General features: G+C 40.8%; 1 protein-coding gene across 2 annotated transcripts in view; it reads right to left on the reverse strand.

Moving 5' to 3' along the window:
- fam184aa (family with sequence similarity 184 member Aa) overlaps positions 1-25,635 on the reverse strand; it is a 62,653-nt gene that overhangs the window by 10,132 nt on the left and 26,886 nt on the right. For both annotated transcript variants that reach the window (XM_030747474.1, XM_030747484.1), the window contains exons 9-18: positions 24,711-24,892; positions 24,440-24,625; positions 16,178-16,300; positions 15,920-16,081; positions 11,057-11,178; positions 10,544-10,694; positions 3,486-3,600; positions 2,417-2,514; positions 780-933; positions 64-191 (exon numbers count right to left, since the gene is read on the reverse strand). In XM_030747474.1, coding sequence (XP_030603334.1) covers positions 64-191; positions 780-933; positions 2,417-2,514; positions 3,486-3,600; positions 10,544-10,694; positions 11,057-11,178; positions 15,920-16,081; positions 16,178-16,300; positions 24,440-24,625; positions 24,711-24,892 — 1,421 coding nt within the window. The remainder of the gene's footprint in view (positions 1-63; positions 192-779; positions 934-2,416; positions 2,515-3,485; positions 3,601-10,543; positions 10,695-11,056; positions 11,179-15,919; positions 16,082-16,177; positions 16,301-24,439; positions 24,626-24,710; positions 24,893-25,635) is intronic.

Below are 25,635 nucleotides of genomic sequence, written 5' to 3' on the forward strand. Positions count from 1 at the left end.
AGAGACTGATTAGGGCAAAAACACAACGAGACAAAGACAAGAATAAGCCGCCGTCACAGTTACCTGGTTTTGGCTGTGCTCCTTGGCCTTCTCCAACTCTCGTTTGGTGGCAGTGTGCTCTTTGAGGTGGATCTGCTTCAGGTGCTCAATGGCTGTCGCGTGGAGGTGGTTCAGTTCTGCACGAAGGGAAGCTGCAGGAAAGAGACACCGTTTTTGCGATTCCTTTCATACTTTGCACTTTAAAGATTTATTCTTTCAGTTGGTTTAATATCGGTGGTTACAGATGAATTTTAGTACCTTGCACTTGTTCACAGATCATGGAAAGCTGGTTCTGCCTTAATGTTGTACAAAAAATTAGGTACAATTTTGGCCTCTTTGTTTCTTAGCATCAACACTGATGTGAGTCTTACACAATTTAAGCTTCTCCATGAATGCCCTTAGTTAGCTTCATACTGATATCCAACAGCGTTTCCTGAAGTATCTTACATCCCAGCCACCAAATGTGCCTTTGTTCTTCCTTCTATTCTTCTAAAAGTCAATAGACGGATAATGAAGGTGATTTTGTTTCTAGTACTATGGACAAAAGCATCATCACAGCAGGTAGACACAGACCAGAACATCTCAGTAGGTAGAAACATAATAACCAAAGGGTGGAAAAATCATTGCTGTAGTTTAAAACCTTGTCAAAGAGTGAGGCTGTGAGCGCAGAAAGAACCCCGATCAATAACTACAAACTGAGACGAGTCAAAGCCATGTTTGTTATGTCCATCATCATTTACCCAGCTTTGCTTTCCCTTCATCCTCCAATTCAAATCGCAGTGTCTGCAGCTCCTGGTCTGACTGCTGTCTGAGGATTTCTAAGGTCCTCCTGTGGGCTTCCTTCAAAGCGTGAACCTCCTCCCGCTGCTCCTGCTTCAGACGTTCCTCGAGGGCCTGGCAGAGGGCATGACGGAGGAGATTAAAGAGGGGAAGGGGACAGAAAGGCAGGAGGAGTGAAAGGACAAAGACATAATGTGTTACATCAAAAATGTGTTTTCAATGTTGTGGGGTGGTTGTGAATCGCCCTCGCCCCCACTTGGTCATGGCAGACAGCGGCCCCTCCCTGAGCCTGGTTCTGCTGGAGGTTTCCTTCCCCCTGTCATCAATGTCACCCCCTCATAGGGGGTTGCTATGATTGTTGGGTTTTCTCTGTAATTACTGTAGGGTCTTTCCCTTACAATATAAAGCACCTTGAGGTGACTGTTGTGATTTGGCAATGGATGGATGAATTTAACAGTGTAGTTTGGCTCTCACAATATTTAAGCCATCTGAGAATCAGCTGAAAAATAAAAGTGTGGCAAAAGAAACCCGAAGACAAAGAGAGAACATGAACACTAACTGTACCCCATTTCCAAGCAGGTTTTGAGTTACAGTATCGTACTGGAAAAGTGACAACTTTAAGTACACAGAGACTGTTAGAGACTGCCCCACCATGTACTGCATAAAAGGCAGGAGGAGGGAAGCTGCTCACAGCTACAGGGAGCTGACAGTGAGATCCACCAACATGCTGAAAAATTCACCAACACTGCAGGTCTCACATCACTGAGTAAGTTTTGACACATCCACTCATTGGCACATAAAAAAAAATAAATGACCTCAATCATAATTTATATCATTTGGTTCATTTTAATATTACTTGACAAGGAAATTGGTGAAATTAAAGTAAATGAGCCAAATAAAATGGTTCAAAAAGCAGGAAACTTTTTCAGGGGTCTGACAGCGTTATGGATCTTCTACACTTCTTGACATAAAAGGATCATTAAACTATATTAAAACAACTGAAAAACTTTTTCCTTTGCTTGGTCTCAAGTAGTTTCATAGACCATCACTCCCTGAAGCTCACAATAGATACTCTGCTACACATAATCATCAGAATGCTGTGGACTAAAGTGAAAAAAAGTCATTCAAACTGCATCCATCCATCTATCTATATTGCTACGAGTCAAAAGCATACTATTTAAATCTTATTTAAAAAACTCAACTTAGCATTTTTTTGTTTCTAAAATGAATGCAGCAAAAATGATTGCTTCAGTCACAATATTTTTACAAATAAATGTAGCATTTAGCGGCTGCACCGCTGACGCTGTCTACACTGTTCGCTCCCCTGCTTCACTGTGTGCACAAAGAACTGAATTTAAAGAAGACTGCAGTGAAGTCCACAGTGGGACATTTGCAAAGGTAGACATAGCTGCAGTACAAGAAAAGGGACTGTAATGTACTTAGTGACAGTCCCCAAGAAATTAGCTAGAACCTGCTCTACTTTTCTTTTCAGATCGAACAAAAGGCAGACAGTGTTGTGCAGCTACACGACAAATCCCAGGGCAACAAATGCAAACCTACGTGCGTGCAAATGTGTGTGAGTGTGTGTGTGTCGTACTCTTATCTGGTGCTGCCTGGCTTCCTCCATGGTGCTCAGGGCACAGCAGTGAGCCTCCTGCAATCGATGCTCTCTCCTCTGATGTTCTCTCTGCATCTCTGAAAACACAGAGATATCAGCGTGTACACTGCGATGCATGAGCAGCGCACGTGTTTCCATTCTGTTTGACAAGACGATATGACAATTTGTCACACGTCGGCAGGAGACGCACTGCTGAACAGAATGTGACAAAAATATTTGAACACTTGGTGCCTGGACTATTGCAAAAATATTTATTTTATTTTATGGATTTTATTCAAATCCACTATCTTGACTGGGGCCTTTCTGAGTGGAGTTTGCATGTTCTCCCCGTGTCCCTGTGCAGTTAGTGGGGTTAGAGTAACTGGCGATTCTGAATTGCCCATAGGTGTGAATGTGAGTGGGAATGGCTGTCTGTCTCTCTGTGTTAGCATGATTTATCGCAGCATATTTTAAAATAAAGATCACTTTTTTTCCAAACATGCTGATGACCTCATGCTAAGTGAACATCTTAAGTCTTCTGAGCAGCAGCACGGAGCTGTAAAAGGAGTGATCTCCCTCGCCGATGTTCTGGGGAAAAGCAGGTTTGGCCTAATAAAAAACCCGTCGACTGCAACGGTGGCTGTTACAGCTTCAACCTTTCCTCGCTTGCAAATGACCATAATCAAAAAAGCCTGTTTTATAGTTGCATCAGTGACAAAAACATTAATATATGATCTTTCTCGTGGCAGTTTTCCAGTAAAAATTAGCTTAAGCACTTTAGACAACATCTCTCATTCACCCATTCACACTTTCTTATGTCTAAGTGCTTCCTATCTCACATTCACACTGATGGATGCAACAGGAGCAGGTCTGCGTTCCTGCACAAGGATGCTCTGGCACGCAGACTGAATCAGCCAGGGCTCGAACCGCCAACCTTCCGATAAGCAGATGACCTGCTCTGCCCCCTGAGCCACCCCCAACTTTAAGAAGGTTATTTGAAGATGAAATGTTGAAAGTCCAGCAGCAGCTTGTAGCTGCAGTTGAAGGAAGCGCGTGTAGTCCAGCGTACCTTTAAGCTGTTGGCTCAGGAGCTCTCTCTCCTGGTTGAACTGGGACTGCAGCTGTTGGAGGGCTGACTGAGACTGAGACAACTGCAGCTCCAGGGACTGTTTCAGGAGAGAGATCTGGGCAGAGGAAAAAAGGGACACAGAGAGGAAAGATAATAATTACAGGTGTTTACAATGAGCAAGGGGGGGCAGCAGCCGGCTCATTTAAAAAAAAAAAAAAAAGTAAAGCACAGAACAGACAGATTAGATTAACAGCAAATGTGAACAGGTCAGCGTGCCCACATCCTATAAAAGCGGTAATTACAGAGTGAGCTGCGGGGATGACGCTGCGTCTCTTCAGGTGGTTTTCCATCTCCGACTGTGCGGGAACATCACATTTAATTTACAGCGGGTGTCTCCTTTTGTTTAAGGAAGACATCCCTCCAGGAAAGGAGCAACTCACTTAACTGAGAGCACATATTTAATTAAGTCAATATTAATAACATAACTCTATCTTTTGCTCTTCAACATTTTTCCCCCCAATACATTGTTTTTAACCAGGGAGAGAGCCTAGATTTTACTTTTTTCTTTGTTTTTTGTGACAAGTCCTCACTGGTGGTGGTACTGACACACATGTAATAAAACACTTGAGTGCAGCGGATGAAGATTTCACCGCTCGTGTCAACGAGCCGACAGCCCGTCAAGACGACGAGTGACAGCGCGCACAGCCAAATAACAAAAGCCAACACGCATAAGCCCCATCAGAGCACACAACACTGTTTTGTTTCAAGGAGATGCTGGAATTATCAGGGGCCTAACTGGCTGTGAGTGGCAGAACTCTCTCAGTCAGACGGCTCTGGTCCTTCACATGCCACTCTCTCTCTCTCGCTCTCTCTCCGGCTCCTGCAGTTAAATCCCCCCTGGCGGGATTTAGTGCTGAAGAAGTACTACATTAGCAAGTGTAAGGTAAGATGGATTTAAAATGAGAGGATGAGGAGCAGGGCTGGGATGAAGTTTGTGAGGTTCTACATTTAATATGGATTTAAAAAAAAAAAAAAATGACAGACGGTCTGTACAGTTTATCCTCCCCGTCTATCAGAACTAATCATTTTTACATTTACAGAGAAATAATGGGAGATTAACAATGTGGAAATACCTGCCCGCAAAACATGCGCCTAACCCTCTACGTCGAAATTAAACACATTCCCAAGCGCACACATGTTGGCACGCACAAACGGCAGCCTTTGGGCTGGGACCTTGTAATGTAAAAATATCTTAATGAAAAAGAAGTCATTATAGATAACGAAGGCACATCTGCCCACGCGCACAATACCACACGGGGGCCCCTTCACTCACTCGAGGGCTTTCGGAAAAGTGTTTTCTACTTTAACAGCACACGTAGCCGCCGCGTCCATCAAATACGAGGGGGCTGCACTCAGACTGCACATCAAAGTGGATCAAGTGACTCTCATTCTTTTAAAGCGTGAACAGTACATGGAATCACATCAAATCGCATCTTTTTCCACTGTGATTTGAGCCACTTCCAAACGGCTATGAATGAAAGCTTTGATGCTAAATTAAGTTATCGCTCCAATCTGGTTCTTTTTGTTTGCCTCCTCACTCTTTAAGTGCAACCAGTATAAGATCCCAGTTATACTGACACGCATGTGCAAAGGAACACCAGCAAAGACATAATTTGTTACACACAGCAGGAACATTTAAGCCACTGTGTACGGTTTAATTCATTAGTTTCAAGGTGATTTGCAGTAGAAGCCAGTAAATTTGTCAAATGAAGACAAAAAACTTTTAATGATTAATGTTTTTAATTATTGCTTTTGTGGTGTAATGGGTTGCTACTTCTTTACACAAGTGTGTGTGTGTGTGTGTGTGTGTGTGTGTCTGGATGCAGATTTAAAGCCAGGAGAGGTTGGATAATGACATAAATGGCTTCACTGAAAAAGGTTTTTATCCAAAATTTCAGAAGGTCGGGGGTCACTTTTTACTACATCTGCCAGCGCCTCTCTGCAAAGCACTCATGAGGAAATTCATTCAACCTTTTCCTCCCGTCACTAGAGCCCGGTGGCAGGGCCTGGTGTCACTGGCAGATGTAGGTAAAAGTAACCCTAAATATCTTCAAATTTGGATGAAAAGCTTAGACTCTACTATCAGTGGCTTTGTCTGAACAGGTAATCGAGAGATACAAGAGACCTAATTTAGGTTGGGATCCATTTATTAATTTTTGTATTTTGTTTATCTCAAACAATAAAATAATGGATAAATGAGGGCGTGCAAAGGCTTCTGGTAGTGGCTCAAATTTGTGCCCTTGTAATTCTTTGAATCACACAATTTCATTCTGGGGAAAAAACGGGAGGGGGGGTACAAGGTTGCATCTTCATTTCCATCTAATAAATAAAACTACTCCATCAATCCCAGGTTTTTCCATGGAAAAAAATAAATAAATAAAAAATAAAACCTTCGTACTTGGACTAACTGTGCTGACAGTTGAAGCTGAACCCCCACCCCCCTCACCCTCTAACTCCCCAAGACCCCCTCATAGCCTGGAAAAGCCCTGCATCTATTTAAACTCAGATCTGTATTTAAATTTATTTCCATGATAAATTCAGCAAAATGGCAGTTTTCACAGCATTAAATCCATCACACAGCAACGAGGAGCGCCGCCACGCTCACCGCTCCTCTGTTCTGAGCAAACTGAGCATCTGGCAGGCCCGTGGGGGTGGGGTGGTGATGGTGGTGGGGTGTCTGTGTACAGAGCATTAACACTGATCAAAAGAAATGTCAAAGACCAGTAGCTGCTGCTGGAATTACTTTGTAAGAGAAATTATTCTGACTGAAAGAGAAACTGTAAGCAGCACAGTGGTGGAAATGCTATGTGGATGCACAATAGCTTGAATTTTTAAAGACAGTAAATAGGAGGCGCAGAGACACAGAGGAGCATTGATAACCTTAAAGACACACCAGCTTAAGATATAAAGTTAATAAGAGACAACTCCAAAAGTGCTTCCAATACAGTATAAGCCTGCTTAAATGTAAAGATGAGTCTTTAATATTAAAATACTCCCACAAATGATTTTAACGGGTAACTGATCCACCATGCGTCCATCATATTCCTGTTAGCACTCTGACAGATGCTAGCTGTAATCACGGCTTACGTGTGAACAGTATCAGCTTCATGCCAAAAATGCAAAGTGATGTGTTATATCTGAGGGGACTGTGAGCCTCTCCTTGCATTGTGACCGACGAGTCTCTGAGCCCCCGGTAGGGCTGGTGTTTCTGCAGAGCTGTAAGTAGGTCAGTACAGTGCAGATGACTGTGATAATACCTGCGTCCTTTTGTCCTTACAGTGGCCCAGCAAGCAAACTGTCTGCTGTCTTTTCCTGGAAAGTAGTTAATCTTTATGCACGCCTACTGACTGAAAATATTACAGGTACAATAATATGAGACACAAGCTGCAAACACTTCTAAAAATTTATTTAGAGATTTGGGTTTGAAAATTATGTTTTAAAGTATGAATAAAGTTAGCACAAAAAGTGAGGAAATCTGTGTTTTGCTGATTATTTCTTTGGAAATAAATCTTACACTGTTGGAGAACCTGTTTATTTCCCCTTAAATGGAGCCACATTTGTAAGGAAAATGCATTTGTGGGTTGAGCAGCAGAGTTGAGTATGTGGGGGCTGCGCCCGTGAAAAACTTGCCAAATCTTCTCTGTCAGTGCCAAACAGATTATTCTGCTACTGACTCCTGCTTGGTGTCGTTTATTGGTCTGGATGATTGCAGTCTGAATGTGCCACCAGCTACAGGCTGAGACACCCGTCACCCTGTATTCTGCTGATACATCATTAGCCCTTATTTTGTTGTTCCACCTCTCCCCTGTTACAACAACAAAAAAATTAATAAATCAAGTAAACACAAATGTACTTAATTTCTGTGCTTAGTTTACTTGAGAATTTTTTTCTGGTGACACTCATGTAGCCTTTAAATTCATAGTCTTGGATTTTGAAAATTATGCTTATCTGTACTTCACTTTAATGCTAGACTGGTGCCCCAGGAAATATCAAACTCAGAGCAACGTCTGGCTTTTATGCACTCCCATAAAAAAAGCCTGAAATAGAAAGAAAACTGCTGTTTCTATGCTCTGACCATATTTTCCTAACTCTGTGTCCCTTTAACAAAGAAAACAGAACACAGATGCAGTATGCAAGCATACACTCACTGGCCACTTTATTTGGCACACCTGTTCAACACAAATATCTAATCAGCCAATCACATGTCAGCAAATCAGTCCATTTAGGAATGCAGACGGTCAAGAGTGCCAAACTGAGCATCAGAATGAAGGAGAAAAGTAATTTAAGTGACTTTGAACGTGGTATGGCTGCTGGTGCCAGACAGGCTGGCCACACAACCATCTCCAGGGTTTACAGAGAACGGCCTGCAGTGAGCTGCAGTTCTCTGGGTGAAAGCAACTTGTTTGATGCAGCAAAAGACCGCACCGGGTGCTGCTCCTGTCAGCTAAGAACAGGAAATTGAGGCTACAGTTCGCATGGGCTCATCAAAACTGGATAATAGAAGACTGGAAAAATGTTGCCTGGTCTGATGAGTCTCAATTTCTGCTGCGACATTCAAAAAAATGAAAGCATGGATCCGTCCTGCCTTGTATCAACTATTCAGGCTGGTGGAGAACATCTTTGAAATGTCACAGCCCACCTGAGTATTGTTCCTGACCATCTCTGTCCCTTCATGACTACAGTGTACCCATCTTCAGATGGCTGAAACACACCATGTCACAAAGCTCAAATCATCTCAAATTGGTTTCTTGAACATGACAATGAGTTCACTGTACTCAATGGGCTGCAGTCACCAGATCTCAGTCCAACAGAGCACCTTTGGGATGCGGAGGAACAGGAGATTCACATCAAGGATGTGCAGCAGACAAATCTGCAGCAACTGTGTGACGCTGTCATGTCAACATGGACTAAAATCTCTGAGGAATGTTTCCAGCACCTTGTTGAATCTGAGCTACAGTATGAAGAATTAAAGCAGCTCTGAAGGCAAAAGAGGTCCAACCTGATACTAACAAGGTGTATTTATTTATTCTATTTAGAGTATATACACAAATGTTATTAAAACACACACACATCAAAGCCCTTTGAGGAAACAACAGACATACACACATACTGTACAGTCACACATATAGTGCACATACAGAGTAAACTCTGTGATATTGTTTGATGTTTAGTTTTAGCCACTCAGCACTACAAGTTTAAGATGCTATTTTTTTTATACTGTGACCCACATTTACATCATCCCTAATCTAGCATCTATATTTGCAGAGATGATGCAGATAAGAAATAATCCTCTCTAAAGTACCCACTATGAAATTCCATCTTAATTATTATAAAAGTCACATCAAGGAGGGCTTCAAAATTATAGCACCATAGCTACAGCTGAAACTATTATTGTAGGTAGTCATCATTTATTTTAATATTTGGTGATTCTTTTGAAAACTGATGCCTCAGTTTGCTTTTTTTTTTTTTCAATTAAGCAAATCAATAAGTTAATTTTCTTACTTCAAGCCCCGAGATGTGAGGACTTCCTGTTTTTCTGAAAAGTTGCCAAGCTGGCACCGGTGGCTCCGGCTTGTCAGAAAATGTTTATCTGAAGCCACCAGCGTCTTGGCAAAATCAGGACGAACCTCTTCGAGTTTTCAGTTGTGACTCAGCTTCGAATTACCCAGAGGCGGTATGCTCTGCGGGAACGGCTACACGATTCTGAGTAGGCAAGCGTTTGATGGCTCGCTCTGTTCCTGCAGAGCTTTCATTCTGACCAGAAGATAAAAAAAAAACTGCAGCTACAGGACAACAGACTGCGCACCTGCCGGCACCAGGTGTGTGTTATGAATGGTTTATCACTTACTGCAAGCCATGATGACTGCAGCATCATCGGCGTGTGGTCCCTACCTAACGTTTTAGCTTTTGGAGGCATTTAGAAAACTCTGATTTGAGAACATTATGTGGAAAATAGCACACTAAACGGCCTGCCTTTACCTTAATAAAGATCCAGAAAATGACACGTCTGAAGATGGATTGTTGTTTTTGAGCTAAATTTAGTGCAGGCTACTGTTGGTGGGTCTGACTATAAAGGCCAAGTCAAAGGAAGAGAGCGTTGATTGAAGCAGTAGTTGGTAAAATCAGCAGTCCAAGCTCCACTCTCTGTCTCTCAGAGTGACATGCAATTTTATTTTCACCTGGTTCAGGCTGACATTGTGTTTCTATTGGCTTTTGTTATTATCAGTAGACACAAAATGAGTTGCAGAGGCCAGATTGTGCCAGAGTTGCTATTTCAACCCCAAGTCAAGTGTATATATTTCTCCTCTGGCCCCTGATGCTATGAATCCACCTCCTGCTCAACGGATGTAAAAAGGTCCACCTTTCCTGAATATGATGAAACTAAATGGTACTTAAATTGTGGTTCTTAAAACACTAAAAATACATTTAAAAAACAGCAACAACATGTGAACCCTTTCTGCTGCCTGTGTCAGCCAATTAAGACAAGTGTGCAACTAGCTAACATTAAATCTCAGCTGAGGGTGATCTTCTCAATGCTAATATCTTGTCCTGCTGTCACTTCTACGAGCCTCTCGTCACAGGTACACTTCCTGCTGCAGAGTGGAACAGCTGGTGGGTGCAGCTCGGTACACAGAAAATAGCTGTAAATGAAACTGGAGAATATCCAGGGACAAACTAGCTCCATTACACTGAAGAGAAGACAGACATCTCCACAGCTCACAGCTGCAAAACTTGCCGACCCCACACTAAAACAGACTAGATGGATAAACAACACTGCAACCCAAAGGAAAAATACATTTGATTTTGGGGTGATCTGTCTCTTTAAGCTGCACTTCAAAAACCTGCTCACCTCTCTTTATCTACCAAAAACATGCAAGATCTAGTATTTTATAACATGCTGCTTATTTCATCTGCATATTTTTTTAAAAAATGATTTCATAAATTACCCCATTGTAACCATTTGAGAACATCTGTGTTAGTGTGTGTGTGTGTGATACCTGCTCCAGCAGGTCTTCGACCTTCCTCTGCCAGCTCTCTCTTGCTGCCATCATCTCCAGCTCTTTTTGCTGGGAGAGTTGAGTCATCGCCGCCTGTTTGTCTGCTTCATATTCCTCGGTCAACTCCTCCTTTAACAAACGCACTTCTTCCCTACAGAAAGGCACAAAGCTTGACTAAATTAATTATATTGTACTCTGTGTGTGTGTGCGTGTGTGCGTGTTCACACTGCTTGATTTTGTCCTGCTAAAAGATATCTGTAAATATTGCATGCGTTTATAAACTCGTTTCCGACTGTTCATTTCCTCGTTGTTCTCATCAATAAACATGAGTGTTTGGGGGGGAAAGAAGTTGACTTGTTAGGATAATAAGTGTGATTGTGAAGAGGGTTGTGAGATGACAGGGATGAATGAGAAAACGGAGAAAAAGCAAAATAAGAGAAGTGAGACTGACAGGCTGACAGAGTGTAACACATCAGGGGAAATGGGCTTTTTTCTTTCCCCCCCTCCTTTTACCGCAGTGCATCTCTCCATTTCCGATCCAAGTCATCTGCCATCTTGTCCATCTTCTGCTTCTCCTCTGTTCTGATGGACATCACTCTGGCCTCATGCTGCTGTTTCTGGGTCTCAATCTCTTCCTATAAATACAAATGTGTACACAAATTTAAGCCACAGCATTGTGCTACGGCACCTATTGCACCATATACACAGCATTCCTGCAACCGTGTAGTTAAAAAAATCCTTTGCATCCTTTATGAGTTGCACATTTGAGTACACATAGTGTCTTAATTAATCACTGCCACACATAATACATATTAAACCCATACCAGGCAGAGCTGAGGAAATCAAATGAACTCATGCTCAACATAAACATCCTATATTTAGATTTTTAGTTTCTTCATTTTTAGTTTCTTAGGTTTTATTTAATCTAAACAAAAAAAAATTCAACTAAGCAAAAAAGACATAGGGGAAACAAAGTAGTCCCGCAAACAACCTTCAGTTTTGGAATGCACTATACTGCCAAAAGTATTCACTCAGCCATCCAAATCATTGGGCTCAGGTGTTCCAGTCACTTCCATGGCCACGGGTGTATAAAATCGAGCACCTAGGCATGCAGACTGCTTCTACAAATATTAGTGAAAGAATGGGTCGCTCTCAGGAGTTTAGAGAATTCCAGTGTGGTACCGTGATAGGATGATACCTGTGCAACAAGTCCAGTTGTGAAGTTTCCTCACTATCAAATATCCCACAGTCAGCTGTTAGTGGTATTATAACAAAGTGGAAGCAACTGGGAATAACAGCAACTCAGCCACAAAGTGGTAGGCCGTAAAATCACAGAGCAGGGTCACTGGGTGCTGAGGTGCATAGTGTGCAGAGGTCACCAACTTTCTGCAGTCAATCGCGACAGACCTCCAGACTTCACGTGCTCTTCAGATGAGTGAGGGAAATAACGCAAGTTGATGCATGTGAAAGCAGATGAGCAAATGCTTTTGGTGCATGTATGTGGATGTATGTGGACTCTATTGTTTGGTATCCAAGTCTCACCTCTCATCACCAGTAATGATCCCCAGCGTGCAGGTTTGCCTGAGTTTGACACAAAATCTTGAGTTTGCTCTCTGCACAAGTTCCATGCTTAAAAATTACAGATCACGTAAGTGATCACGATGGGATTTCTACAAAGTGATGTAGAAAGAGCCACAGATGGTTAACGAGATGACCCTGAGGGGGGAAAACTGGCCAAATTTAAATTAGGTATGATTTTTGATTTTAACACCTAGGGTCACTTTTTATTTTAAAATCAAATTTCAGAGTGTTAAAAAAAACAAGAAAAACAACTGTTGTTAACTTTAAGCCACACTCAGTGTATATTAAAACCTATAATAATGCCTTTTGGTTGTTTGAAGAGTGCTGATGCCTTAATAATGTAAGTACAAAGCTTCTTTTCTCCAAGTCTGCATCTCTGACCAGATGCCACATTTCAATAGCTGAAGCTGGATGACTCATACTGGAATGCCCACCTCCACATCCATTTATAATGCCATAGCTACAGGCCATTTATAATGTGCTGGTTTCAAGGCAGAAACAAAGTTCACCAGGTCAGCTGTTTCCAGCTGTTGAAGAGGCTGCAGGGTTTATGAGCTGATGAGCTCATTAGAAGACCCAAAAGCTCTCTAGTTTAGCCGCAAGGAGAAGCGCATGAGTGGTTAAACCCACTGTTCAGCACAACACAGATATTAAATTCACAACACTTTACATTTCAATGAATCTAAATAAGTTAAAAAAAATTGGGGGGGGTTTTGGTTTTCATATAAGTGGAGATCATTTTTGGTGGAGCAATGCAGGAACAAACGTATACATATGTGATCAACTGGATTTGAGTGTTTCTGACTCTCAGTGGCTGCTGTTCATTATTTAAAAGCTTTTTTTAGGAACAGTGCACAAGTTATCTGGGGACTGGATATTTATAGTAATAAAGATATATGCTTCAGTAAACCGCAGTGAGCTGCATTTCTCTTAAAATGGTCTCATCAGCATTTAAAGCAGAGAACAAAAAACACGGACGCTATCCTAAAAATCTGGATTGGTTTCATTTCACGCCCCCTTCACGCCCCCTTCACACCTGGGCACATGTGTTTCACGCACATGATCAATAGAGGGTCATAACCACCTCCAGGGGACTACGCCCACAGGGGTTTAAATACCTGGGTCTCTCCACCATTTGGTTGAGAACTGAAGAAGCCTTTCGGATGAGAGGTGAAACGTCTTCAAGAAACAAAAAGAAGTCCAGTCGCCTTTTTCAAGCTCCAGAGACTACTATGACCTGGATAACTGAGAATCTACACAGACACATTGGTTTCATTGTACTTTGACAGGTATAATGATAAGTTTGAGTCATTCAGACAAGAAATGATTTCTGCTGAAGGCAGATGATCTGTAGGGCAGTCAGCGAGTGCGACGTCATTAAAAAACAAATTCATTTTAGTCATTTTAGCTTCAGCTGACTAAAAAAAGTTAAATAAAATAAAAGAAGAAAAAAGCACTGATTGAATATTTTTGATAAATCAGAGCCTTACCCGCCTGCATTAAAGACCACATCCTTGTTAATGAAGTAGTAAAGTAAGTACTCATGCATTTAAGGCATTATAAGCAAGAATTTACAGTAATAAAGGTAAAAATATGATTTATTTATATTATTACCTTAGGAGTAAAGCACAGCCACAACTAATATATAACTACATATTAAAAAATTATATCACAGTATTATAGAGTCTTGCTTTTGCAGCTGGTGTGGATACAGCAAATTTGATTTATTTACTAGTTTCCTGCAGTCGGTGGGCCCCTCCGAAGTGTCGCAAGATAAATCTTGCAGTATAAATGTACACTGATTATTTTAGTGAAAGTTATGCATTTAAGTGATTTAGATAAATAGTTACAAGATGGGAATAATACACAACTATAAATAAAACAATGTGTCTTTGAACTTTTAAGCCTTCTTTCCTTTCACCCTTTAGAAAGTATAATCTACTTAAAGGTTCACTCTGTGTGGAACAATAGCCGGTCTAAATTTCCTGTGAAGCCGGCCTCTGCTGGTTTTGAGCTTGTGTCTATGCTAATGAGCTCAGTGTGAATATGGGATACAACCCTGTGTTAGGCTTTTTTTTTTTTTTACTGCCCAAATCCCGTTCTTTAAATAGAACTTTAAACAGAAGCCCGGTGGGAATGCAAAGAGCACCACCGCGCAATTTCATTTAATTATCGCTCTTCATATAGCCCCTCTGCTCTGGGTCTCTTATCAACCCGCTTTCTGTCCTTACTAATAGTTTTTTGTTATTACAGCTGAGGCATTTTCACACTTTTTATAACCTAGTCTGCATTTTTATTCATTTTAAAATACACAAATTCTCGTTTGATGGCTTATTATCACGAGTAAGCTCCTTTAAATACAAATATCATTCCTATTATTAATAACAGTATTAATAGCTATAATTTGAATGAAAAGATCCGGCCTCCTCCTCCTCCACCACCACCCCCTGCACACACACACAACTCTTCCTGTGTCTCATAGCAGCAGGGCTCTTTTCAAATACAGGACCACTCTACTTATAATGGCCTCATCATCATTATCTCACAGCTGGCCTTCAGCACTGCGCTTGTTTCTCAGTTAACTCTCATTTCCTGCTCTCCTGCTTTCAAAATGCTCTTCCCCTCTCCCATCCTCCCATCTTGCCCGTATTTTCCTCTCTCTTTATTTGATCATCAGTGGAGGCTTTTTTTTTTCTAATCACATTTATTTGACTGACTGAGTTGCTAATGTCAGACTGTGTGACAGGCTAAACTGACACCTGTCACATTGGCTTACTAAGTCAAGAAGCAAATTACCATCTGCCAGTCTGAGTGTCAGCTCTGAAAACACTTGATCGGGTGACCTGACAAGTCAAGAGTTTTGCCAAGTTTAGTTCAAGTCAGTGAAATCGGAGTTGCCAGGAAAGTCTAGAAAGTAAATCAAGTTTAAGTGGCCAAGAGTAAGAAGGTGCCAAAAGAGACTCAAATGCATGCCCTCTAAAGTTCATCGTTTTAGCTTCTGTCTCTTTAAGTCCCCTTCCAGGCCCTAAAAGCCCACTTTCTTTAGACTGGCCAACTTCTGGAAGCCTGCAGAGGGGTAGCACTAACGACCGTATAAGGAAATCTGTAACCAGCTGACATCAGTTCAAGAAAATGGAAACTAGAAAACTATCAGAGGCTCGCAGTACATATGTTTACTTCATTATTTGCACCTTTAATACTTTAAAATGTTTAACACTGCAAAATTTGAATATTGGCTATGACAGAAAATAAGTAGCTTTGAATATCTGAGAAGGCACGTGTGGCACTGACAACTGATCTGTCACTGTAGTCTCCCCTCTGCTTACCTCCACTCTATAGTCACAGGGATAGTCTATATGCAACCCATACATACCACTGACTATACATCACTGTATCCCAGCTGACCCCCCCGCCAAAAAAACAACAAAAAAACAAGACTACATTATCCTTCTGCTCCTGCTACTTTTACGTGACTGCGGAGCGGCGTGACAGATCTGTACCGGAGGTGAATTCAGCAAAGATGAAAGAGTAAACCACCAAACGTTCATCAATCAGCGGATGTTACATAAATACATAAGTAGCTTGGCCCCATTTTCTCCTGTGTAATTTGACACCTTATCTTTTTTGCATCTTATAGTATATTAAACAAATGTAATTTAGAGCTGTGACTACTGAAGTGATTATTCTCAGTAGGACTTGATTTTATAGGGATGGTTTTTTTTTGCTGTTTTATCTGCAGAATGACTCCAAGTTCAGGCTCCCCAAACCTCTGTACTGTCCTAATTTTCTCCTCACCTGTAGGTCAGTCAGCAGGTTGCTTGTCTCTCGGACGCGGGCTCTAGTGGCATCTAGCTCTATCCTGAGTTTCTCCTGAGTTTCCTTCAGACAGGTAATCTGTGTCTGAGCTGAGCTCAGGTTCTGCTCCCCCTCTCTCACCAACTCCTGAAGGTGGGACACCTGAGGAGACAACCAGGCGGTCGATTGAAACAAGTCAGTACATTTGGAGGTGAGACTGGTCACGTATTAGGAGCTCCAGTCAGAGCTGACTCATACTTCCTGATTGGCCATGTTGACTTTGGCCGAGAGCTCCTCTTTCAAGTTGTCAAGTTGCTGCTGGAGGCGATCTCTCTGCTCCTCTAATGACAGCCGTTTAATCTCAAACTCCTGGCTCATTTTCTGGAGAAGAGAAGAGAAAGAAAGAAGAAAAGAACGAGATTGGATGAAAAGATGGATGGGAAGAACGGGAAGGATAATGGGAAAAGAAATTGGGGAAGTTGATTAGTGCTGGGACCATGAAACTAGAGATTTATTCTGTATTCTTCCATGTCAAAAATATCTTTGTGATACAAATTATCAATGCATATTTTCAGTGTGAAAGCTTTGTGCCCGTTTTCCTCTGATATAAACTAAAGTCTTTAAAAAACGAGGGGCGTTAAGAAGCCACTGTATTGAAAATCCAATTTTTGCCACAATGTGGAGTCATGGCAGCATTTGAGCGTGACGCAGGGCTACTGACTGAGGAAGACACGTGAACTGTCATTTACACTTAAAAGGCCATCTCTTCAAAACATCCAGTTTCTATAATCCTTCAAAAACCAGAGCACCAAATCCTCTCTGGGCCACTCTGGATTTCTCTTATGAAAATCTCCTTTTGGTCTACTTCTTAGTCTTTCTTTTCACTTAATTCCTGAGATTCTTACTATATATATGCTTCATAATATGCCAAACAATACTGAGCCCTGTTTGTGTTGTGAGGGACGGGTTTCTGGTTGTTCTATCTTTGCAGACATTATTAATTTTAATGTAACGCCGACTTTCAAATATTTGTCTGGAAATGTTGAACTATTTATTGATGCAGCTGCATCTTTAATACATCTGATACATTTGTTACAGGCAGCGTTGTAGATATCTTGATTTTTAATTCACTTAATCAGCCAGAGCGGGCACGTACATCTAGTTATTCAGCTGTGCAATTGTATTAGCAGTGATCAATACTGGTTCAGCCAGTCAGTGTCTAATTTACAGCCATTATTTATCATCACGAGTTCCCTGATGGGTTAAAACAGAATGTTTCCAATAATGTGAATTTAATCTTATCCACATGGGAGCCGGCCAGTACTCCACATCCTCTTTCTTTAACCCACCCACAGGAGAGCCACCTTTCTCCTGCAGCTGCAGAGCAGCACGAGATTAAAATTTAATTAAAGCCTGTGTTTGTACTCTTGTAGTCCCTGTTCACAGTTTTCAATTAAGTGAGAAGCACAAAGTCTTGGAAGGAAAAATGACAACAACAATAACAAAAAAAAAAATAAATAAATAAAAACAGAATTATAACATGTCAGCCAGCACAGCTCTTCACGCGGCTCCAAGTCTGCCGATTTTCCAGCTGTTTCAAACAACAAATATTTAGATCACATCGCAAAAGAAGCAAAACAAAGATATGTGAACAAACTAAGCTTTGAGAACGTACAACTGATCTATAGCACGAGACACACCATTTAAAGTCATTCGAGTCTATGCCAGAGCTCCACTTCAGGAACGTTTCACCTTTCACTTCTGGAATGAAACGTTGCTGAAGTGGAGCGTACACCCACGGCAGCATGAACACGTATAAAAAGATGGTTAAATGTAGCTTTGACCTGGATGTGGCAATAATTCTATCATCTGGGAGGTCGAGCACAAGAAATTCTTTATTTTTAAATAAAAGGTGACGGCTAATTAGCTTATGATGGATGGATGGATGGATGGATGGATGGATGGATGACCCAACACCCTGAGCTGATGTGATTGAGGACCGATTGAGGAGATTTGGCCACTGCACTTCTACGACAGGGTTGGGAGAAGTGTGTTTGGACGCAGTGCCATACTCTGTTTTATAAACTGAATGGAGCTTTCTGGCCCAACTCCACCTACTCCCACTGCTTCTGAAGAGGTTAAGCGTCATATTATAAGTGTTCCTGGATCTTTAACCTCTTCATACTCTATATTTTGCAGGGGTTTCGAACACACTGAACAGTCAGTGGTTGTCATTTACTCTAATAATCTAGCTGACATCAGCTGATGGCTCTTCCTGTTGGAGATCTCATATAGGGTTGTGCTATTTAAGCTTCTTTAGCCTGCCTAGAGTTGCTGCACACCTGCAGGATGCTTTGCAACCCAGCTCCACCTTCACTTAATCCATATCAAATCTGTTGTCTCTACTCTGTGCTGTGAGGTGTTACTTCCTCTTCCACATGCACACCTATACAATTAATTGCATCTTACATTCACCTGCAAACAAACCCATCAGAAGAAGTAATCTATATGTGCAGCAGTGCAGGGAGATTAGAAAGACAAATGAAAATCCTTTATTCTGCTGCTGTCTCATCTGGCCTTAAGTAGACCGTGGTGAATTATGAATTAATACAGCACAAGCAATTTGTAGAATTAGTTGCTTTATTGCTTCGGTTGAAGAACTCGTTAATATCTGCTGACAGTCGTAAAACTTAGAAGTAAAAAGATGAAGACATTTTAGAATAAATTCACTTGAAAACATTAGCACATCTGTCTCCTTCTTTTCTGTCTGCATCTTTGTCTCGCTGTCTCTCCTCCTGCAGCTCCTTTCCTTTCACTCCAAATAAAAACAGACATTAATCTAAACATGATGAGGCTCAGCACAGCTTTGGCTTACATAATATTTCCCTTTTTCATCAGCCCCTCCATCCATTCTCTCCATCGCTCTGTCTTTCAGGGAATCTATAAACACATGCCCACATGCTCACACACGACTCTCACTTGGCTTAGAGGTAGGATTTAATGTCAATGAAAATCAACCAATTAGCAGTCGGCTTCAAACAGCATTCAAAGTGTGAGCTCACAAGGGGCAAAAAAGAAAAGAAAAGAAGAGAGAAACATTATGAAAGAGGAGAAATATGGGAAAAGGCAGAAGAGAAAGAACTGCATTGAGCCAATGCAGTGTCTAATCATTTCAGAGGAAGAGGATACATCTTCATTTTGGATGACATGCTGTAATATTAAAGGAATGACTTTTGAGACAAAGTGTTTTGTGTACATCTGCGCCAGTTATATATCATACTGCCTGCATGCCTCGTAGCTAATTCATTTTAATTGGATGGCAGTAAACTCCAGCATGCATGCTATTCTTCGCTGAACTTCATCACTAAATGCAGCTGGAGCCATGTGAGCGTGAATAAAGGGGGTGTAATGTACTGTAAGAGATATAAACAAGGGAAGAATAAGACCTACTCGTTGTTTGCCTTTTCAGAGCAAAACAGTCTTACTGGCCTATAGAATAATATTATAAAAGGGTAGGATCTCTCTTACTGAACCCCATAGGGTAATTCATTCCTGCATCCTAGAAGCAGTAGGCAGATACTGTGCAGCACTATAAAAGCCAAACACACACATCCAGCAGCTGAAGGGGTGCAGGAACGAAGACGACATCCATGGAAAAAGAAAAATATTTAATTGCCTTCAAGGTGAAGTAACGTTTCAGGCATCCATGCCCTTCTTCAGACTTAATGACTGAATGCAGAACACATGTATATATACCCCGCCCACCATTCAAAATTATCACATGATCATGTCTGATTAAGGAAAAGGACATGTAGGCTTATATACAAAAAGGAAATACAAAATTATAAAAAACTCAAGTGGATAGTCTAAAAGTAATCTCCAACGCCCTAAGACATTTAGGGATAAAAGATGGTGATAAATAGACTAAACCGATTATAGCATATAAAAACAGAACACATACACGTGAACTGCACATAAGAGAAGGTCTTAATAATAAAGTACATGTTAAATAGTATATGAATAAATAGTAAGAAGTAAATAGTAAGAAGTAAATATAGTTGTACGAAAATGGTCATACAAAGATGAGGAGATCAAAACGTGGAGGCGTTGTTAATTCTCTTTTGTTAAAGAGAGAAGCATATTGGATTTATACTCTTAACACTTTATCTCCGCACGGTCTAAATGAAGATTTTGATTTGAGACCCTTTTTGTTGTGAACAAGCGGATCACGGACGTTGCCACTCCTACATTGTTCCATAGTTTCAGTTTAGTAGTCTGTGTGTCAGTCTGTATGTTAATTCTCTTCGTTTTTGATCTCCTCATTTTCGTACAACTATATTTACTTCTTACTATTTACTTCTTACTATTTATTCGTATACTATTTAACATGTACTTTATTATTAAGACCTTCTCTTATGTGCAGTTCACGTGTATGTATTCTGTTTTTATATGCTATAATCGGTCTATTTATCACCATCTTTTATCCCTAAATGTCTTAGGGCGTTGGAGATTACTTTTAGACTATCCCCTTGAGTTTTTTATAATTTTGTATTTCCTTTTTGTATATAAGCCTACATGTCCTTTTCCTTAATCAGACATGATCATGTGATAATTTTGAATGGTGGGCGGGGTATCTATACATGTGTTCTGCATTCAGTCATTAAGTCTGAAGAAGGGCATGGATGCCCGAAACGTTACTTCACCTTGAAGGCAATGAAATATTTTTCTAGGAGCGTTCCGGTGTGCGGACTGTCTTTTTCCAGGTACTGTGCAGCACTCATGAACCAGCTCCAGCTCTAAGCCAATGCCTTGGTCAAGGCAAGAGCATCAAGAATGAACCTAGTATGTGGCATAAAGAGAACAACCCAGGTCTAACCCAGGTTAGAAGCCAGGATCATCTTGCTGTGAGCTATCATGCTTATGAACTCAGAAAGCTGACTTATTCATATTATACTGTCGAATATAAGCTTCTCCTCTCAGTATAAAAACGAGTGCTTATTAAACATTCAAGTCGATTTTATGATCTTAGAATGAGAAACAGTCAATATCATACTCGTGTATTTTCTTACATATAAAAATGAACCTTTATTCAATCGTTATTCCCTAAATTTGCTTTTGATCGATGTTTTAAAAGTCAAATTTTCAGTCTAGTCAGCACGCTACACTGGAGGCACTGTGATGTAGATTGCTATAATAGACAAGATCGGTGTCTGCGTCTCTGCCTGTCCACAAACTCCTCCTACATGATCAGGAGCTGAGCAGATAAACTTTCTACAGAGTTACATTTTAGGGCCCTGAAGGTTCTTTTGATATCATCACGCTGCCAAGCAATGACCTAACAATGGACTAAAAATATAAATAAATAAAATTACAGACCAAACAACGCCTTAGCTTGCTAGTCAAAGTAATAGAGCAATCTAATTTTGTCAAAACAGACCATTTTTGTGTCTTTCATTGCGCTACGCTTCATGTGAGGCTTAAACCAAAGATACTGATATTATTTAAGTGGAAGAATGTCGTCAAAGAACAACCAGATAAAGAGTCCACAGCAGTGTGTGAGAAGCTGTTTACAATGAACAATTTTAAAATTCTACTATAGGATTTTATCATTTTAAAAGTTGCACCTTTTAAACTTTCACAGGACGTACCTATAAGAGCCAATTTATCGGGCTGAATCAAATAATAATCCTTTCAGTTCCATCATATAATATCCTTTGAGATTGTTTCAAAATCAAATACACTTTATTACTAGTCCATTCAATTTTCTTTTTTTTTAGTCCTAAATTAATTTTAAAATTAAGAAAACAATTGTGAGTTTTAAGTGACTTAGATACTCTTCATTTTCTCTCTTTTTCTGATCCTGATCTCATCTTTAGTCATTAGTTGGAAAGAACTCTTAATATAGAAAGTAAAGCGGTTGAGTTCATCAATCAATTATTGAAAACGCAAAAGAAACCCTTACGTTTCTGCTCGTCTGATGACCGGGGCTGGGGAAGAAGGTGTGGGTGGGCTGGAAAGATTTTCACAACTTTCAAACTGTCCTGCAGCCATCTGAAGTTTGGGAATGACTGGTCTACAGCACAAGAGCACTCTTCCAGTTTTGATGTCAACATGTTAGAAATGTAAGATTGACCCCAGATGATGTCTGGACAGGACTTTGCCCACAGCTGTCCTTTCCCACATGCAGCACATGGCAGGAGATTGTCTGTTTCAGATGTGTTAAATTACGATTCAATCTGACGGATTTCACAAAAAAAGAAAAAAAAAAAAAAAAAAAAAAAAACACAACGTAGTGCTAGGTGTTAGTTTTGCAAGTATTTGGTTATAACTGATAGATGGAAGTTCTGGGAATTACCAAAGCCACTGGGCACGGGGAATATGGGTGTCTGTGTTGGCTGAAAACGAGTTTGGCCCTATTGTGCTCTCTGGTTTTAAAGGCCTCTTTTTTTTTTGCTTATTTAGCCTTCAGATCAGATTCAGATCCGATCAGAATAAGTGATACAAGTAAGAAAAAGATGAGTCCGTCCAGCAGCTTTAAAACATTTGCTGTTGCTGTTATGGTAAATGGATCAGGTTAAATTCACTTAACTGTGTAATCTGATCAGTTCGTGCTGCTTCTTTGGCAGTGAGGCCATTTGTATTCTCCTCACGTTACCCCTTTGAACTCAGAGGCAGAGAGGAGAGCAAATCGGCAGTGAAGAAAGAAAACCCCAAGAAGAAAGAGAGAACGGATGACAGGATGAAAGCCGCAGAGGAAAAAAAGACAGGCACAGAGAAATGTTGCTTTTCATGTCTTAGTCTTAATGTTGACCTAATTAAATGTTGGGGGGGCTGTGCATTTTTTTAGAGGTACATATTTCTTTAATGACTAAAAGCATTTGCTCTGAGAAAAATTAATTGCAAATGTTTCTGTGAAAAGAGTGAGAGACAAAAACCCTGAGAGAAACCCTCGGCTATTTGTGATCCAAATACTGTTTTTATACAGCCCCCCCCCACCCAAAAAAAAAAAATGCATATATGAGGCTTTTTACGGCTTTTTACATGTTTTATCCCTTTAAAGAGAATGTTGATCAAGATGGTTACACAGCAAAAAGTCAATCCAAACAATCTCATTTGTCTAATTCTTTTGTGCGTGTCAGTTTGCGTTTGCATATCTTAAATTAGTCCAAACACAAGAGAAGAGCACTGGCTCAGTTTGTGATTTCCCCGCAGTGACACTGACAGAGGGTTTGGCCAAAGATGGAAGTATGCAAATGTAACTTCTGACTTTATATACCATCACCAAGAACATGTTATCTGCTAACACAGAGAATAAACATGTTCTGCTTATTCTTTAAACACAATGTGTTTCTTGAGCTGTAAACTAAGTGATGCAATTTATAGGTCGAAAAGACCAACCTACCACCTCCAGCCTTTAGCTGAAGTCTGTGAAACAGAGATCATTATTCACGAGTTTCTCATGTTTTTTAAACTAAAACTCTACTTAAGGCTCTTTAATTTAGGGCCTTTATTGTGTGATTTTGATGGGAACAGAAGCACAACCACACAACACTCTCCAGACCTTAAAATTGCTTGGCCTTATAAGACTGCAGATGGCAGGATACTCCCTCCCAAGAGCCCCGGCTTCAGGTATTACTGGGGCTGTACGCTCTGTAAATGATGGACATAACGTCTGGGTTCTGTAGTGGAAAGCCAATATGAAAAACCTTAAACCTCAGTTCCTTCTAATGTGTAGCAGGGTGCAAGAAGACCTCTGATAGTAAAGAAGCCTATGGGAAAATGACCTTCAACCCCTTTGCTCTTTGACCTAAAAAAACAAAAGAGGGAAAAAAGCTTCCTGCTGAGTTTATAGTTTCAAATCTTATTAAAATCTTATGTAAAAAAAGCCAGGTATGATTCAAGGCATGTGATAGATGTGTTACTACCATAGGAGTGTGCAGAGAGCCTCACTTGCTCAGTTAGGTCCAACCTTCACTCCTCACAGCACCATAACAACGATGGCTAAAACAGCAAGAACTCTCTGTGACAGATGGTTTATGATTCTGTGTTACTCTGTATTTTTCCACATATTCTCCTCAAATCTTACAACTTTCCAGAATTATGGTGTGGGTTTTTTTTTTTATTAGGCTCAGAGCTACAGAGAATTAATGTCTTTCATTTAACATCTGCAGAGGCTTTTCTCAACATTATTCTCACCAAACTCTTTGGATTTATAGTAGTAGCAATATAGTAGTATATTAGTAGCAGTGAAGCCAGAATTTTAAGGGCAAATTATTCGTTGCATTTCATTTCTTATATCCAGAGGCAGAGAAAATAAGGATGTTTGAAATCTCATTTTTAGGGTAGTTTTAGTGTCATCAAACACTTTTTGACCAAATGAGGGAAACACATGCAAATGCAGTTAATATAAACCCATTAAGAGCACAAAACAGAAATTTTTCCGTGTGTATTTGACGTGTGCACATTACCACTCTTTTCCATATTCGACATGTCAGCACGGAGCCTTCACACGGGACTCACCGTCATCAGCAGTCTCTTCTCCTCCTCCTTCTCTTGCTGGGCTTCCTCTCTCATTGACTGGTGTTTCTCCTCCAGCTCCTCCAGCGCTCTGACCTGTGCCTCCTTGAAGCGAAGTGTCTCTTCCTCATAGTGCCCTCTTAACCTGGTGAGCTCCTTCTCATAGCCCTGGTGCTCCTCACGCAGAGACTGAGGAAATGATGTAGATGCAAAAAATGGCTTTATGACACTCAACGGTTTGGGATAAAGGAAGCAAATATTCTATCCATTCTACCTGTTCTAGTTTGAGCACTTGTTGTTTGTGCTGTTCGTTGGCGGTCTGGCTCTGGCTGAGCAGAGCCTCCCTCTCCTCCTCCAGCCTGCTGATCTTCTCCTTGAGGCGACTCTGCTCCAGGTCCAAGTTCCTGATGGTCGCCTCGTGGGCCATCTGGGTTGCCTGCAAGGAACCGATCTGACCTGAAAGCAGTCAATTTGAAATTGTGCGTACAGTAAAGAGGCTCAACAGTCAGGAAACTCAGCAGTTGTGCACAAACTTTTAAAACAGATGGAGCTGTATTTGTCACTTGGCGTTATTATTGCTTTAACTGCAGGCTGTTTGAATGAAACAGTGGCCTCAACAGCAGAGTTATTAAACAGGGAGTCAGCCTTCTGGTAATCTCTCTAAAAGTATCAGCTGCTTGCAAAACTGGTGGGAAAAACAATGAATGACAAACAAGCAAAGTAATGTGGTGCTTCTGAACTTTACGGAGCAGCCAGAAGGAAAGCAGATGTTCAAAAAAGTGGCAAAGGAGAGGGTGGAGGACAAAGTTTCTTCATGAAAACTTCAGTTATTTAGACTATTGATGACATAAAGGCTCATTTAAACACAGTGATACACAGAGGAGAGCTTTGAAGCTTCGGGACAAGAGGGTCAATGTGTCTACAGATGCTACATTAGAAGTCCCACAGTATGGGATGTGAGCAGCGGCAGTTTAAAGTGAGCCCTGTGCCACTAACCAACCAAGAACCTTATGAGACATAAGCTATTTTTTTCCAGTATTATACAAAATGCTCCGTTGCACCGATGCTGGAGGGAAAAATATTAACCATGCACATAAATTTCCTCATGTGAAAAAAAAAATTTGTTTCACCCATTTGTTTGTGGCAGCTGTACAAAATAAAACTTTGCCCTCCACTAAGTGATTTTCTATATTTGGAGC

Source organism: Archocentrus centrarchus, chromosome 2 (genome assembly GCF_007364275.1).
Source record: "Archocentrus centrarchus isolate MPI-CPG fArcCen1 chromosome 2, fArcCen1, whole genome shotgun sequence".
Lineage (NCBI taxonomy): Eukaryota > Metazoa > Chordata > Actinopteri > Cichliformes > Cichlidae > Archocentrus > Archocentrus centrarchus.